Below are 16,074 nucleotides of genomic sequence, written 5' to 3'. Positions count from 1 at the left end.
GATGGGGCATCAAGTCAGCAACTTAACTCTCAAATGATTCATTAAGAAGTGTTATTTGGGGCTTCCCTGGTGGCGCAGTGGTTGAGAGTCTGCCTGCCGATGCAGGGGACACGGGTTCATGTCCCGGTCTGGGAAGATTCCACGTGCCGCGGAGCGGCTGGGCCCGTGAGCCGTGGCCGCTGAGCCCGCGCATCCCGAGCCTCTGCTCTGCAACGGGAGAGGCCACAACAGTGAGAGGCCCACGTACCGCAAGAAGTGTTATTTGTACTGTACCTCCATAATTTTGTGATTTCTCAGCTTTTTTTTAATGTGCCTGCAATTAGGAAAAAAAAAACCACGTCCTCTCCTCCTTCCCCTCAAGCAATGAGCAATTCATAGAATAATATTAAATTGGAAAGATAATATGTAGCCCCTTTGAAACTTCATTTCATATGTCACCTCACTGATCTGGCCAAGATTTTTGTTGTTGTTTTTAAGTTTAAGATTTAGATTTACTGTTGTTACTTAACAGTACCAATTAGATAGACCTCTGAGAGTTAAAGTGATTTTAATTTATTTTTAAGTTATGTGTAAGAATTGAGGCGAATCAATTGATAAGTCAAAAAACTGGGACACATCAAAGACAGAATAATGACAGAGCCTTCATTCTCAGCCACTATTCCACACTGCCTCAGAAAGAATTCACCGTCCACATCTAAATTTTGAAGAGTATGTAGTTCTTTTTTTTTTTTTTTTTAATTTATTTGGCTGCACCAGGTCTTAGTTGTGGCACACAGGATCTTCGCTGCAGCATGCAGGATCTAGTTCCCTGACCAGGGATCGAACTTGGACCCCCTGCATTGGGAGCGAGGAGTCTTAACCACTGGACCACCAGGGAAGTCCCTGAAGAGTAGTATATAGTTCTAACACTAACTAGGTCCCAAATTAGTAAGGAGTAATTAGAAGGGCATCATTCCTGGAGGCTAGGATGAGCAGGGTCTGGATTTATTCATTCATGTAACCAAGGACCATTTCTCATTTGATTTTGTCTTCCCAGTGCCTGTATACAGTAGGTACTCAAAGTTTTCTTGAATGAGTGAATAGAGCCTTACTATGTGGCAAACACAGGTAAAGAAAGAAGAAAGCATTCTGGTCTAAAGAATGTAGCAGAAGGAACTGAGTTCCACACAATTCGCTGGGTAGGTCAAAAGATGGAAGACTTTCAAATATCAAACTGGTGGCCCAATCCTCCTCCTTCCCATCAAATTTCTAGAGTAACTATCTTAGACAGATGCTTTTCCCATTTTGCACTCTGGTCATGGATCTGTTGACAAAATGGTTAAAGGCAGGAAAGAGGAAAAATAGTAAGAAACAAGGAAAAACAAAAATGGACCATAAAAAGTGAAAGCTGAAAGCAATTATTAAGGTCATTCAGTCCACTACTCTTATTTAATTGAAGATGAGGCTAACAGAGGTCAAATGTCTTGACAAGGGCTGCTCAGAGTTAGCCATTTTGGTACTGGACCCCAGGACCAGTCAACAATCCCTAAGGTCCCTTCCAAGTCTTCTAATAATAATAGCTAATATTTGAGTGCTCCCTATTTGCCTTTAACCTAGAAGCTTTACTTGTCTTAACTAAGTTAATTCCCTTTCGACCTCCCTAACAAGATAGGCAATTATCGTTCTGTTTGGTAAGGTATTTTACAGATGAAGAAACTAAGACACAGGAGAAGCTAAATTACCTTGTTCAAGATTACAGAACTATGAATGATGGAGATGGGATTCAAATCCTATTTACGAATATTTTTTCTTTCCTTTATGGATTGTGAAATTCTTCCAAGCATGCCCTTGTCTTGCACTCCATCATATCCTTCAACTCTCCAGTGCTTACCACAGTATAGAGCACACAGGAATTTGTAACTGTCTACTGAAATACTGAAGTACTTAATTTTACTCTATTTTAAATTGTTAGTTAATTTATCAGTTCAGCACCTTTATTGATGTTTATATGTCAGGCTCTGTGATAGGCACTTCATAAACCTCCTTTCTTTCTTTTTTAAAAAAATATTTATTTATTTATTTATTTGGCTGTGCCTGGTCTTAGTTGCAGCACACGGCATTTTCGTTGCAGCATGTGGGCTCTTAGTTGCAGCACGCGGGATCCAGTTCCCTGACCAGGGACTGAACCCAGGCCCCCTGCATTGGCAGCACAGAGCCTTAACCGCTGGACCACCAGGGAAGTCCCCATAAACCTCCTTTCAATCCTTAAAACAACTCTACAAAATAGCTATCTCTGTTTTACAGGAATGAAGTAACTTGTCGAAAATTCATAGCTAGAAAGAGATAAATCTTAGGCCATTCCAAGAGCCACACACACTTGCCACTAAACCATTCTTTTCAACACAGTCCCTGTCATCAAAGGCTTCCTAGTCGGGTAAGGATAATGGTTACCAATTACAATGCAGCATGATCAGGGCTAGTGATTAGGTTCAAAGTATTAAGAAAACAAGAAAGAGAAGAAGGGCCTGGGGGAAGCAAGAAGTTTAAAAGGTGACAACTGAGTAGGCCTTTAAGGATAAAGGGAAGTCCTCTAGCAGATTGACCTCATCAGAATCCTGATATACTGACCTCTATTTTCTTCCAATCTATCAGCCCTCTTTTTTTCTTCACTTTCCTCCCTATCCAGCTTAGATTCCATAGTCCATCATTCAAACAATAGCTTAACTTCCCTTTAACTCTGTCTTTATAGCTCACCTAACTGGCAGTACCGCTACCCTGATGGAGTTCAGTTGCACATATTGGAACACATTCTAGCTAGGTTAAACAGAAACTGGGATTTATTGCCAGGTATTATGTGACTTACAAAACTACTGCAAGGGCTATAGGAAGTACTGGTAGAACTTCCCAGGAATACCTCCTAACCCACAAAACAACAGTCTTTGCCATGATCAAGAAAGTCATGGCTATCATTGCAGAAAGTCATGAAACCAAAAAGTGGATGACTAAGAAACTCACTGCCTCTGCTGTGGTATTTGCCAGCAAAACGGCATGCCTCTCACTCTCCTCCTCCTCTCACTTCCAAATTCAATTCTCATCTTAGGTGCAGAGGAGTCTAGGAAATATCTAGCTCTCAGTTCCACCAATACCCCAGTCTTCATTGCCAACAACTCTCACCAAAGTGGTCTATCTGCATCTATCTCCCCTCCAATCTGTTCACACTACTAAGGCCTGAGGGATCAAGCTGCTTCCCTCACCCCACCACCTGCAAAAAAAAAAAAAAACCCTCAGGGATTTCCCATCAGTCTTAAAGCAAAAGCTACAAAGTCTGGCCTCTGCCCACCTCCAGCTTCATGTACCACATTCCCCTCTGTTCCCTTTGTCCTGGCCACACTGGCCTCTTTGTGCCTGTTAGTCACTTTCCTCACATTTGCCACAGGACCTCTGCACATGCTGTTCTGTATGGAATACGCTGCCTTCCTCTCTTCACCCAACTAATTAGCACTGTTCCTTCAGGTATCAGTTCAAGCATCTTTTCCTTAGAGAAACCTTCCTGCTTATTCCAGGCACTCATAACACCAGCTTCCTCTCGTAGGCAGCACTTACTTTGCATTTCTTAGTGAGATCATTGGTGAGCATCTGTTTCCCCCACCGGACTAACAACAGCCCTGAAGTCAGAGACCATGTTTGGTTCACAATGTCTCCCCAGTGCTTTGCACAATAAATATCAGTTGCATGATTAAGGAGAAGGCCTAGTTCACAGGTATGAATCCGAATTTCTCAACAAGACTGTGCTCTGGAAGCCGAGAGTCGGACATTTCCTTCATCTCCGTCTCTCTCAGGAGCACTGAGCAGGCGCTAAAAAAAAGGCTGCAGAATCATGGCAGAAACAAGTCGGCCTCCTCAGTCAGAGAGGACCCTAGTGGAGGCTGGGAGACAGGCCTCTTCTCCCTGGGAGCGCCTGGCACGGGGCTCGACAAGGAAGGCTCTTGTTGAAAAAGTCAGTCGTCGAGGGCCCCAGGCAGGCGCAGAGACCCCAAAGCTCTGCTCCAGCCCTAGAAAGGGAACCCAGGCTACTACACACAAGAGCCAGGAACTCGGGGCCACCCCTGCCCCTTGCAATCAAACCTGCAGCTGAGAAGGGCCAGCCTCAGACCACATAACGGAGGCGCCGCCTCCAGATTCCACTGCCCCCACCCACGATCTTCCTTACACTTACTCGGTATCAGCGTCCGGTCTCCTCGCCGCAGCATTGCGCGCAACACCGAAACCCAGTCAGCGAGCTTCCACCCACAGGACACAGCGCGCCTAGGTGGGACTCCAGCTCTATTCACCAATCCTGGAATAGTACTCTCGTAAGGGCAGAAAGAACTGACCAATAACAGGAGACTCTCCAGGGGGCGGTGCAGAGGGGAGTATTGGAAGATGATTGGTTTCTCCAAGCCGGAAGTTCCGGGGGAAGACTAAGTTGGAGCCAATCGTGTGGTGCCTGAGGGTGTCGGCGCGGTCAGTGGCGGCTTGAGGAGAGTGGCTGCCGCCATGATAGAACAGCAGAAGCGAAAGGGCCCAGAGTTGCCGCTGGTCCCAGTCAAGCGGCCGCGGCATGAATTGCTTTTGGGAGCGGCGGGGTCGGGCCCCGGAGCCGGGCAGCAGCAGGCGGCGCCGGGAGCTTTGCTGCAAGCGGTGAGTAAGGGAGCAGGCGGCCTTCGGCCCTCAGCTCTTCCTCTCTCCTCAGCGCTGTACCTGGTGATCCCGCACCGGCCCTTTCCCCACACTGCGGGGACGGAACGGGACTCTCTCACCCTGGAGTTAAAGCAGAAAAGCACTGTAAGAGCAGCCAACACTCTGCGATGCGCCATATATTTCCCCGTTTGACGCCCGTTTTCGGCATCTCGACCGCCCTGTGAGGAGACGTTAGAATTAGGCTTAAGGACCTTGAGCTCAAAACCGGGGCCGGGGCTTTGGAATCTTAAATGTTCCAGGGATCCGGCATAGAATAAACGTTCAGGAAAGTTGGAAGAGTGGATGGATGAATGGATGAATGAATGAATGAGGGAACGAAGGAAGGAAGGAAATGAAAGATACTGGCTCGCTTTGGAACTTGGGGCAACTTGCTTTTCACTCTGTTTCTCTTGACTAGTATTAGTAACAACCGTGGAATAGTTACCATCCATTGAGCTCTTGTACTAAGTGCTTTCTTTGTATATGAAAAGTCCATTAATCTTGGTAACTGCCTGAAAGTTAGGAATTGCTATTATCCCATTTTGTAGATGGGGAAACAAAGTTATGTAGTAACTGATAGGAACAGATTTTAAATTCAGAATCCATGCTCTTAACTACATTTCTTGTACGATAGAGGTGGTGATCACACCTCTCCCTCGGTCCTGTTAGGCTCAGCGGAAGAAATATATGTACCCCCCTCCCCAACTCCTCAACCAGCTGGTCAATAAATCCTGCTGGCACTGTCCTCAAAATATATCCAGACTTGCTACTACTTCTGCCAGCTCCATCACTAGCTCCTGGTCTAAACCATCATTATCTCAGCTGGCATTATTGCTGTAGGATCCTAATGGTATTCCGGTTTCTGTTCACGGATGCTCAGTCTAGTCTCAATCCAGCAGCCAGAGGAATCCTTCTAAACTTCAGATCGTATTACCCCCTGCTGAAAACTTTCCCTGGCTTTTCAATTCACTCAGAGTAAAACTAAAATCCTGACAGTCTTTTGCCCTCTTTCCCTTGACCTCTCTGAACTACCAATTTTCCATTGCTCACCCTGCTCCAGGCACACTGGCTTCCATGCTCCTGCCACAAAGCCTTTGCATTTGCTGCTCCCCCTACGGATTTACTCTTCTTCCAAATATCCACATGGTTTACACACTCAACTCCTCCCAACCTCTGCTCAAGTATCACTTTTTCCGTGAAAGCTTTCTTGACGAGCCTGTTTTAAATTGCAATACCCTGTGCTCACTAGCCCACATTGCTACTTTGTTTTTCTCCATAGCACATACCACCATCTATATGTTTTACTTGTTTCTGCCTTCCCTCCCTCCTTTCTGCCCCTCCTTCCCACTAGAACACAAGCTCCATTGTTTATTTTGTTCAATCCTGTTTTATCAGTGCATAGAACAGTGCCTGGCACATAGTATTTTTTGAGTAAATGAGTAAGCTGGAAAACTGAAGAGATTTGGGGATTATTAATAGTGAACTTGTTCTTCTGTCTGACAAGTAAGAATATCAGCCCAGGTTTCTTTGAATTGCCCAAGCCTAGGCTTAATGTCCAAGACCATAATCAAAACTATTTTGCTTAATAACTGTACCCTGCAGGGTTTTGGGAAAGCTTAGTTCAATCATTCATTCATCAAACTAGAAACTGGGAAAACAGTGTAGAATTACACTGGTAAGATTCCAGCACTCACAGAGCTTTTCTAGTGGCAGGCCAGGGGAAACAAAATGTAAACAAACACATAAGGAAGGTAATTTCAGATAGTGATAGGTGCTGTGAGAGAATACAGCAGGGTTGATAGAATGCAGAGGGAGGTAGGGTGCTGCTTGAGCTTGAGTGTTCCAGGAAAGACTTTCTGGAGAGGAAACATTTGAAAGGAGCCACACATAGGAAGATCTAGGGGAAGGGGGTTCCTGTCAGGGGCAACAAGTGTAAAAGATCCTGAGGCAGAAATTAGTTTAATGTATTTGAACAGTTAAAAGTTGGGTATAGGGCTTCCCTGGTGATGCAGTGGTTGAGAATCTACCTGCCAATGCAGGGGACACAGGTTTGAGCCCTGGTCCAGGAAGATCCCATATGCTGCGGAGCAACTAAGCGCACGCGCCACAACTGCTGAGCCTGCGCTCTAGAGCCCATGAGCCACAACTACTGAGCCCGCATGCCACAAGTACTGAAGCCCACATGCCTAGAGCTCGTGCTCCACAACGAGAAAAGCCACTGCAATGAGAAGTCGCGTACCGCAACAAAAAGTAGCCCCTGCTCACGGCAACTAGAGAAAGCCCGCACGCAGCAACGAAGACCTAACGCAGCCAAAAATAAATAATTTAATTAATTAATTAATTTTTAAAAAATGATGTAGGACAATGATAAGACAAAAATATGGGCACTCAGCCTAAGAAATGAGGTCAAACTTGAAAGGAGGCAAGCAGGCAACTGAGCGCTCGAATTTAAAAACTAACTAACTAAATAAAAGTTGGGTATGGGATGGGAGCACAGTGAGGGAGGAAGAGAGTTAGTATAACAGATAGACACTGGAAACTTCAGCAGGAGAGTATAAAATTGGAGACATAAGTTATGTGCGAAGAGTTGTCATTCTCTAAATCAGGAGAAATACACTCAATCAGTTTCCCTTGTCTTCTCCTTATACTCCCCATTCCCTGACCTTTCAGTCTCCTTTGCCTGTATGTAGTGACTACTCTGTACTTCTCTCTTTTGTTTAGGGGCCTCCAAGATGTTCCTCCCTTCAAGCCCCAATCATGCTTCTCTCAGGACATGAAGGGGAAGTGTATTGCTGCAAGTTTCACCCCAATGGATCCACTTTAGCATCTGCAGGATTTGACCGACTGATATGTAAGGCATAGTTTTTGAATCTGGAGTAATTGCTGTCTGCCAAATAGTGATTACTTTTTAAAACCTTCAGTGCCATAGAGAGTATAAGTCTAAGTTGGTCACATAACAAACTATGTGGCTAATATGCTAAAATAGGGTCATGAAAATGCTGAATGATTTTGGGTGGAGAACTCAGGGTCCATGTGGTAAATACAGAAGGAATTACGTTACCAGTTGGAAAGTGAGTCGCTCTGGTTTGAGAACATTGTCCTCATGGAGGCAAATCTCGAGCTGATTTAGCAAGACTGGAGATCTAGGCTTAACAGGCTAATGGGAGTAAAGAGGAGAGAGATAACTTTTTCCCAAAGATATTGAGGCTCTCCTCTTGATCCATTCCCTCAGAATCTTAGCATTTGGAAAGGAAGGAGGGAGTCCTGACGTGGCAACTCACTTGGATAATCTACCTGTCCGTCAATAGGATCTGCTACCTGATTCTCAGCTACTAGTCAAGAAGAGTCTTTTGGCTCTTTGCTTATAACTGTGCCTCAGGGTGGATGATGTCTGCTTTGATTTTGGTGTTCTGGTTCTGTGTTCCTTAAACTTACTAGTGGCCAAGTCTCTGGAAGGCTTAAGGATCTTTGCAGAACATACTTGAACTACTGATTTGCTTAATTTCATTGAACAAACTAGAAACAGTTTTATCAGCAGGAAAATAACTCTAAATACCTTATTGTGTATAGAGTGTTCCTTAATAACACTCATCAAACTTCACTCTGTGCTGGACCAAGCTCCCTAAGGATTGGAACTGTGTCTATTCATTTACCTTATTTTACTCCAGCACCTGGCATAGGTATTTAGTACATTTGCAATGAGTGAATGTAGTATAAAGTCGTTCTCCTATGACCTTCAAGTCAGTTGCAGCTTCCAGAGTTTCCCATAAGTACCATCATTTTGCAGTCTGCTTCTACTCATAGCAGACAGTAGCTGTGAGTGCCAACTTTTTAAAAGTACAGGAGAAACACTTAAGATTTAAAAAATTATAGCCATTAACTAAAATGTTTTTATTTTATGCAATGTGAAAATATTGCATTATTTTTGTTTTAATGTGAAGAAAATTGATCTAGCTAATAGAACTAATAGTGTTCCAAAGGAGTATAATTTCAGAACTGTTGTTCTAGTGAATTCATAAGTACCCTTTCCATGGCCAATAGTGAGTTTTCTGTTGCCTAGTAATGCTCACAGAACCCCTGTCGCCCTAACAGTGTTGTGGAATGTCTATGGTGACTGCGATAACTATGCTACATTGAAGGGACACAGTGGAGCAGTGATGGAACTGCATTATAACACAGACGGCAGGTGAGTATTCTGCATAGTGGGTGACAACTGCTTCTTACAGTAATTCTTGGCATCCTTTCACATTTCATCCCTGAGTTTTCTCTCAGGAGACTGTGCTGTCAAAAACTACTGCGTTTTATGGACTTGAAGACACGGGGAAGAGGAAGGGTAAGCTGGGACAAAGTGAGAGAGTGGCATGGACACATATACACTACCAAATGTAAAATAGATGGCTAGTGGGAAGCAGCCACATAGCACAGGGACATCAGCTCGGTGCTTTGTGTCCACCTAGAGGGGTGGGATAGGGAGGGTGGGAGGGAGACGCAAGAGGGAGTAGATATGGGGATATATGTTTATGTATAGCTTATTCACTTTGTTATACAGCAGAAACTAACACACCATTGTAAAGCAACTATACTCCAATAAAGATGTTTAAAAAGAAAAAAATCTGCGTTTTGGACAGCCACTTTATTATCCTATCGCTGAAACCCAAGTAAGGTGTTATTGTTCCATGTAGGCATTTATAGACATATCACCTCTATCTAACATATCAACATCGCAGAAAAAAAAATTTTAAGACATAAAATGTAATTTACATATATAAAAATTAGCGACTTTTATTATAAAAGTAATAATAAAATAATCTATTTCAAGAAAACTCGAAAAAAAAGCAGGAAAATGACCAAATAGCCCACGTTTTTACCACTCCAAAGATAATCACTGTTAATATTATGATATGTTTTTCTCAAGCCTTTTTCCTATTCAAAACAGTTTGGTTTTTTTGTATATATTAGAACTACTTGTGGGAGTTCCCTCGCAGTCCAGTGGTTAGGACTCAGCTCTTTCACTGCCGTGGCCTGGGTTCAGTCCTGGTCGGGGAACTAAGATCCCACAAGCCACGCAGCGCAGCCAAATTTAAAAAAAAAGAACTACTTGTACAATCTTGTCTGCTGCTTTTTACCCTTAACGTTATTCACCTGTCATATCTGTTTACTATAACATACTATTTATTATAAATATTTTAACAATTGCATAACTTCAGAATAACTACAGATATATAAAAATGTGGTTATACAAAGTTAATTAATCCCATTCAGTATTTCAGTAAACATTTATTGTTTTACAGCTCTGACCCCTAAAAATTTTAGGGTTCCCTGAACAACTGGGTGCATAGCCTTGTATAAATTTTTCCTATTTGAGTAAAGAAAGCATTGTAAATTCAATCATAACTTAGAAATCAGCCTCAGAGACAAAACCTTTTGAGTTTTAGAGAAAGAGAGTTACCAAGCCGTTGGGTCAGGAATTGCTACAGTGTGTCTCACCTCTACAGCAGGGAGTGATTAAACATTTCCAAGTGGAAGGATGTGTAAAGTGTTGTATATCAAAAAGGAGGGAAAGATTGAGAAGACTGCTGTATGAGATGTATAATGTGGGGACTGACAGGGAAATTTTTCTTACATTTCATAGAGCAGACCTTATAACTGGGTCTAGAGCATGATTAGGATTTTGTTATGTAAGGTGAGGCATTCCAGCATCAGGTGCCAAGCTGTCAGAGCACGTTAGTGATCTTGAAAACTGGCACGTTTGGGCAAGTGGAGAAGATAGATTGCTATTCCTTGTCTTCACTTATTTTGTTCTTCCTCTCACCTTCTAGTATGCTCTTCTCAGCATCCACAGATAAAACTGTGGCGGTGTGGGATAGTGAAACAGGCGAGAGAGTTAAAAGACTGAAGGGGCACACTTCCTTTGTGAATTCCTGTTATCCGGCCAGGAGGGGTCCCCAGCTTGTCTGCACTGGCAGTGACGACGGTACAGTCAAGGTGGGTGTTGTCTGTCTGTGTGTTGAGGGTTTCTGAGGTGACATAATGTGAACCTTATCTTGTCTTCCCACCTGTGCTTTACCCTCCTCTCCACAACTTTGTTTCATCAGACATTTCCCAAAACAGACACTATTTAAAATGTTTAAAATAATAAGCAGTTAAGGGTTTTTTCTTTTTTTAGGTATCATATAGAATAATATTACAACTGTTGAACCATTGTGACTTGGAATAAAGTGGACCACCATCCAAGAATAATTGGATTCTTGACTTAACTGTTTACTTAATTGTGTGACCATAGGCAGTTCACTTTTCTGATCCTCAGCTTATCAGTCTTCAGAACACTGACAATAATATACATGTCTTACAAGACTGTTGTGTAATTATAGTCAGTATAATAAAAAGGTTTTATATACTGACTATACAGTACGTGGTTTTAGTAACAGGATGGGGTATTAAAAGTCATTTAGTCCAATGATTGCTGACCTGTATGCATATCAGAATTACGTGAAGAACGTGCTAAAAATACCCAGATTCTGGTTTAGTAGGTCTGGAATGGGATTTTTTTTGTTTTGTTACTGGGTATTTGTTGCTGCAGGTGGGCTTTCTCTAGTTGCGGGGAGCAGGGGCTACTGTTCATTGCAGTGCGTGGGCTTCTCATTGCGGTGGCTTCTCTTGTTGTGGAGCATGGGTTCTAGGTGTGTGGGCTTCAGTAGTTGTGGCACGCGGGCTCAGTAGTTGTGGCGCACCGGCTTAGTTGCTCCGCAGCATGTGGGATCCTCCCGGACCAGGGCTCGAACCCGTGTCCCCTGCATTGGCAGGCGGATTCTTAACCACTCTGCCACCAGGGAAGTCCCAAGACTTTATTTTTTTGAGAGCAGTTTTAGGTTCACTGCAAAGTTGAGGGAAAGGTACAGAGATTTCCTGTATATCCACTGCCCCCACCATGGATAGCTTCCCCCACCAGAGTGGTACCTTTGTTACAACTGATGAACCTACATTGACATGTCATTATCACCCAAAGTCCATAGTTTACATTAGGGTTCACTTTTAGTGGTGTACATTCTGTGGGTTTGGACAGATGTGTAATTACATGTATCTGGCACTATGGTATCATACAGAGTATTTCAACTGCCCTAAAAATCCTTTATGTTCCACCTATTCATTCCTCTCAACCCCAGGGAACCACTGATCTTTTTGCTGTCTCCTTAGTTTTGCCTTTTCCAGAATGTCATATATAGGTAGATTCGTAAAGTGTATAGACTTTAAAGATTGGCTTTTTTCACCTAGTAATATGCATTTAAGATTCCTCCGTGTTTTTTCATGGCTTAATAGTGCATTTCTTTTCAGTGCTGAATAATATTCCATTGTTGGATGTACCACAGTTTATTTATCCATTCACCTACTGAAGGACATCTTGGTTGCTTCCAAGTTTTGGCAATTGTGAATAAAGCTGCTCTAAACATCTGTGTGTAGGTTTTTGTGTGGACCTAAGGTTTTAACACTTTGGGTAAATACTAAGAAGCACAATTGCTGGATTGTGCAGTAAAGGTTTTGTAAGAAACTGCCAAACTGTCTTCCAAGGTGGCTGCACCATTTTTTCTTCCTACCAGCAATGAATGAGTGTTCCTTTGTTCCCCATCCTTGTCTGCATTTGGTGTTGTTAGTGTTTCAGATTTTGGCCTTTCTAATAGGTGTGTAGTAGTATCTTACTTTTTGTTTTACTGTGCATTTTCCCAATGATATATGATGTAGAACATCTTCTTTTTTCCAGTTTTATTGAGAATAATTGACATACATCACTGTACAAATTTAAGGCATGCAGCAAGATGGTTCGATTTACATATATTGTGAAATGATTATCAGTAGATTTGACCAACATCCATCTTCTCATATAGATACAACAAAAAGGAAAAAAACGGGAAAATTTTTTTCTTGTGATGAGAGCCCTTAAGATATACTGTCTTAACTTTTCTATATATCGTATAGCAGTGTTAGCTATAGTCATCATATTGTACGTTACATCCCTAGTACTTATGTATCTTATAACTAGAAATTTGTACTTTTTACCACCTTCCTCCAATTCCCACTTCTTCTACCCTCCTCCTCTGGTAACACAATGTTGAGCATCTTTGCATATGCTTATTTGCCATCTGTGTACTTCTTTGGTGAGGTATCTGTTAAGTTCTTTAGCTCAATTTTTGATCTGGTTGTTTGTTATTGTTTTGTTTTTTTAATAAATTTATTTATTTATTTATTTTTGGCTGCGTTGGGTCTTCATTGCTGCATGCGGGCCTTCTCTAGTTACGGAGAGCGGGGGCTACTCTTCGTTGCGGTGCGTGGGCTTCTCATTGTGGTGGCTTCTCGTTGCAGAACACAGGCTCTAGGCACGCGGGCTTCGGTAGTTGTGGTATGCAGGCTCAGTAGTTGTGGCTCATGGGCTCTAGAGCGCAGGCTCAGTAGTTGTGGCACACGGGCTTAGTTGCTTCGCGGTATGTGGGATCTTCCCAGACCAGGGCTCGAACCTGTGTCCCCTGCATTGGCAGGCGGATTCTTAACCACTGTACCACCAGGGAAGTCCGTGTTTGTTATTGTTGAATTTAAGAGTTCTTTACTGTGTTTTGGATAATAGTCCTTTAACAGATGTGTCTTTTGCAAATATTTTCTCAACAGTCTGTAGCTTGTCCTCTAATTTTCTTGACATTTTCTTTCACAGGGAAGTTTTTAATGTTAATGAAGTTCAGCTTATCAATGATTTCTTTCATAGATTGTGCCTTTGGTGTTATATCTAAAAGTCATCACCATACCCTAGGTCACCTAAGTTTTCTTCTGTGTTACTTTCTAGGAGTTTAATATTTTACATATAGGTCTGTGATCTATTTTGAGTTAATTTTTGTGAAAGGTGCAAAAAAAATTCATTTTTTTTTAACATGTGGACATACAGTTGTTCCAGCACCATTTGTTGAAGAAACTGTCTTTGCTCCATTGTATTGCCTTTGCTCCTTTGTCAAAGATCAATTGACTGTATTTATGGGGGTCTATTTCTAGGCCTTTTATTCTCTTCCATTGATCTATTTGTCAGTTCTTTTGCCAATATCACACTGTCTTGATTACTAGCTTTATAGTAAATCCTGAAGTTGGGTAGTGTCAGTCCTCCAGCTTTGTTGTCCAATATTGTATTGGCAAGTTGGGGTCTTTTGCCTTTCCAGATAAACTCCAATTTGTTGATATCCGTGAAGTAACTTACTGGAATTTTGGTTGACATTGCATTGATCAGTATGATTGATCTGTAGATCAAACTGGGAAGAACTGACATCTTGACAATGCTGAGTCTTCCTACCTGTGAACATGGAATATCTCTCCATTTATTTCGTTCTACTTTGATTTCATTCATTAGAGTTTTTAAGTTTTCCGCATAGAGATCGTGTACAGATTTTGTTACATTTACACCCAAGTATTTCTCTTTTTTTGGATGCTAATGTCAATGGTATTGTGTTTTTTAGAATCAGAATGTTAAATGTGTTCCTCAAGTGATTTGATGTAGCAGGTATGACATTTTGGGAGCCACTGATCTCCTCCAGCATCCTCACTTTACAGATGAGGAAAATGAGGCCTAGAAATAGTAACCTACTTCAGGGGCACACAGGACACGCTGCTTTGTAGTACCATTTTATTCTTTCTTTGGCACTAGTTTTTGACTCTGGATTTTTTTTTTTAATGATTAAACAGGGAGGGATTTCAAAGGAGAACATCTGAGAAATCACACTCAACTTGTGATTGTTTGTTGCTTTTTTAAATGAATTTGCTTTTTTTCATAATTAAAGGTGGTGACACTCACCTACTGGATTATCTGCTTTGAGATGTTTTCTACTAAATGGTCTTGTAATAAACAATCACTTGGGCCCCTTGATGCTTGGCTGAGAGTCTGTGGCTTAGGAATAACTACCAGAGGTCTTTTTGTTTTGTTTTGTTTTGTTTTGTTTTTGTTTTTTAATAGGTTTATTTTCCTTTTTGTTGAGAGAATTATAGATTCTCATGCTGTTCTAAGAGATAATACAGAGATCCCATTTACTCTTCACCCAGTTTTCAGCAACGTTAACTTGTCTCATAACTATAAAAGGTGACATTGCTATGATCCCTCAATCTTGTTCAGATTTCACAAGTTTCGCATGAAATTCCCAGAGATCTTAACGTAGGTGTACTGTAGTTGGAGAGACCTAACAGCTGATTTGCTAATTGGCATTTCAAAAGGCAGAGGCAAGAGTGCCCTAATGAATTTTGTTAACAAACATTTATTGAGGGCTTGCTATGGTAACCATCTAGGAACTTATTCTTTTCTCTTTTTTTGGCTGTGGTGGGTCTTAGTTGTGGCACGTGGGATCATTGTTGCGGCATGCAGCATCTTTTAGTTGCAGCATGCAGGATCTAGTTCCCTGACCAGGGATCAAATGTGGGCCCCCCTGCATTGGGAGCGTGAAGTCTTAAACCTGGACCACTAGGGAAGTCCTTAGGAACTTATTCTTGTTTAGTTTCACCTTTTCTTCTTTTATCTTTTCTCTGACTTTGTTTCATTTTGTCTTTGTGCTCATATTTATCTTTCCATCTCTCCTTAGCTTTTTCTTTTTCTACTACCTTCCATTGTATACGTTCTTTTCTTTTCTACTCTTTCCTTCTTTCAGTTTCTTGCTTCTCTTCTCCCTTAATTAAACATGGTTTGAAATAATCATACTCAAGGCAGTATTTATTTTCAAGGCAGTATTTTTTAAATGTGCAATATATCACATTACTTAAAGTGACTTTTTAACCAGTTCTTTATTTTTAATTTCAATATATTATTTATATAATTATTGCTTCATTGAACAGCCTTTTACATATGCCTTTTAGTTACTTGCCAAGTTGGAATGCTTTATTGTTGCTTTCTGTTGCTAGGTTTATAACTATAGGAGTTTAATAACTTGTGCTTATCTAAGAAGGAATATGTCATGTTTCTTATTTGTCAGAGTTCTCAACAGAAAGCAGAGGTTTCAATAACTTGTATTTTTCAGTCTAGAAGTGGTATCCTCAGCATTGTCCATACCAGTCTTTTCAAACCATTTTCAGCAATCCATTCTTTCTTCTAATGAAGCAATTAAGTGAAATCATATATGTTATTCCCTTTTACAAACAATTCAAGTCCTGGTACCATTACATAGACCGAAGTAGGAAAGGTGTTTGGGTTAGAGGTGGGGATAGGCCAAAGTGTCCCAGAGTGGTGTGTCAGAACCCAAGTGAGATGAAAGGAGAGCATCCACACTGGATGGGGGAGTATCCGCATCCAGTGTAGGGAGATGGAAACTGCATAGGGTAAGGAGGGCATCCACACAGCACGAGGTAGATGGCCCAATGTGGGGAACC

General features: G+C 41.8%; 2 protein-coding genes across 3 annotated transcripts in view; one reads left to right on the top strand and one right to left on the bottom strand.

Annotated features, from left to right (window-relative positions):
• Positions 1-4,321, bottom strand: part of ZCCHC17 (zinc finger CCHC-type containing 17) — a 55,284-nt gene extending 50,963 nt beyond the window's left edge. The window contains exon 1 of one of the 2 annotated variants that reach the window (XM_079901322.1): positions 4,196-4,321. The gene's annotated coding sequence lies outside the window, so the exon portion shown is untranslated. The remainder of the gene's footprint in view (positions 1-4,195) is intronic. The other variant, XM_079901323.1, reaches the window with a different exon arrangement.
• Positions 4,322-4,494: 173 nt separating this feature from the next.
• Positions 4,495-16,074, top strand: part of SNRNP40 (small nuclear ribonucleoprotein U5 subunit 40) — a 38,451-nt gene continuing 26,871 nt past the window's right edge. The window contains exons 1-4 of the mRNA XM_079918807.1: positions 4,495-4,659; positions 7,420-7,549; positions 8,791-8,884; positions 10,518-10,683. Coding sequence (XP_079774933.1) covers positions 4,516-4,659; positions 7,420-7,549; positions 8,791-8,884; positions 10,518-10,683 — 534 coding nt within the window. The 5' untranslated portion in view covers positions 4,495-4,515. The remainder of the gene's footprint in view (positions 4,660-7,419; positions 7,550-8,790; positions 8,885-10,517; positions 10,684-16,074) is intronic.

The sequence above is a fragment of the Stenella coeruleoalba genome, assembly GCF_951394435.1.
Source record: "Stenella coeruleoalba genome assembly, chromosome: 1".
Lineage (NCBI taxonomy): Eukaryota > Metazoa > Chordata > Mammalia > Artiodactyla > Delphinidae > Stenella > Stenella coeruleoalba.
The sequence above is the reverse complement of the archived record's forward strand: the minus strand, read 5'-3'. Positions and strand labels throughout refer to the sequence as shown.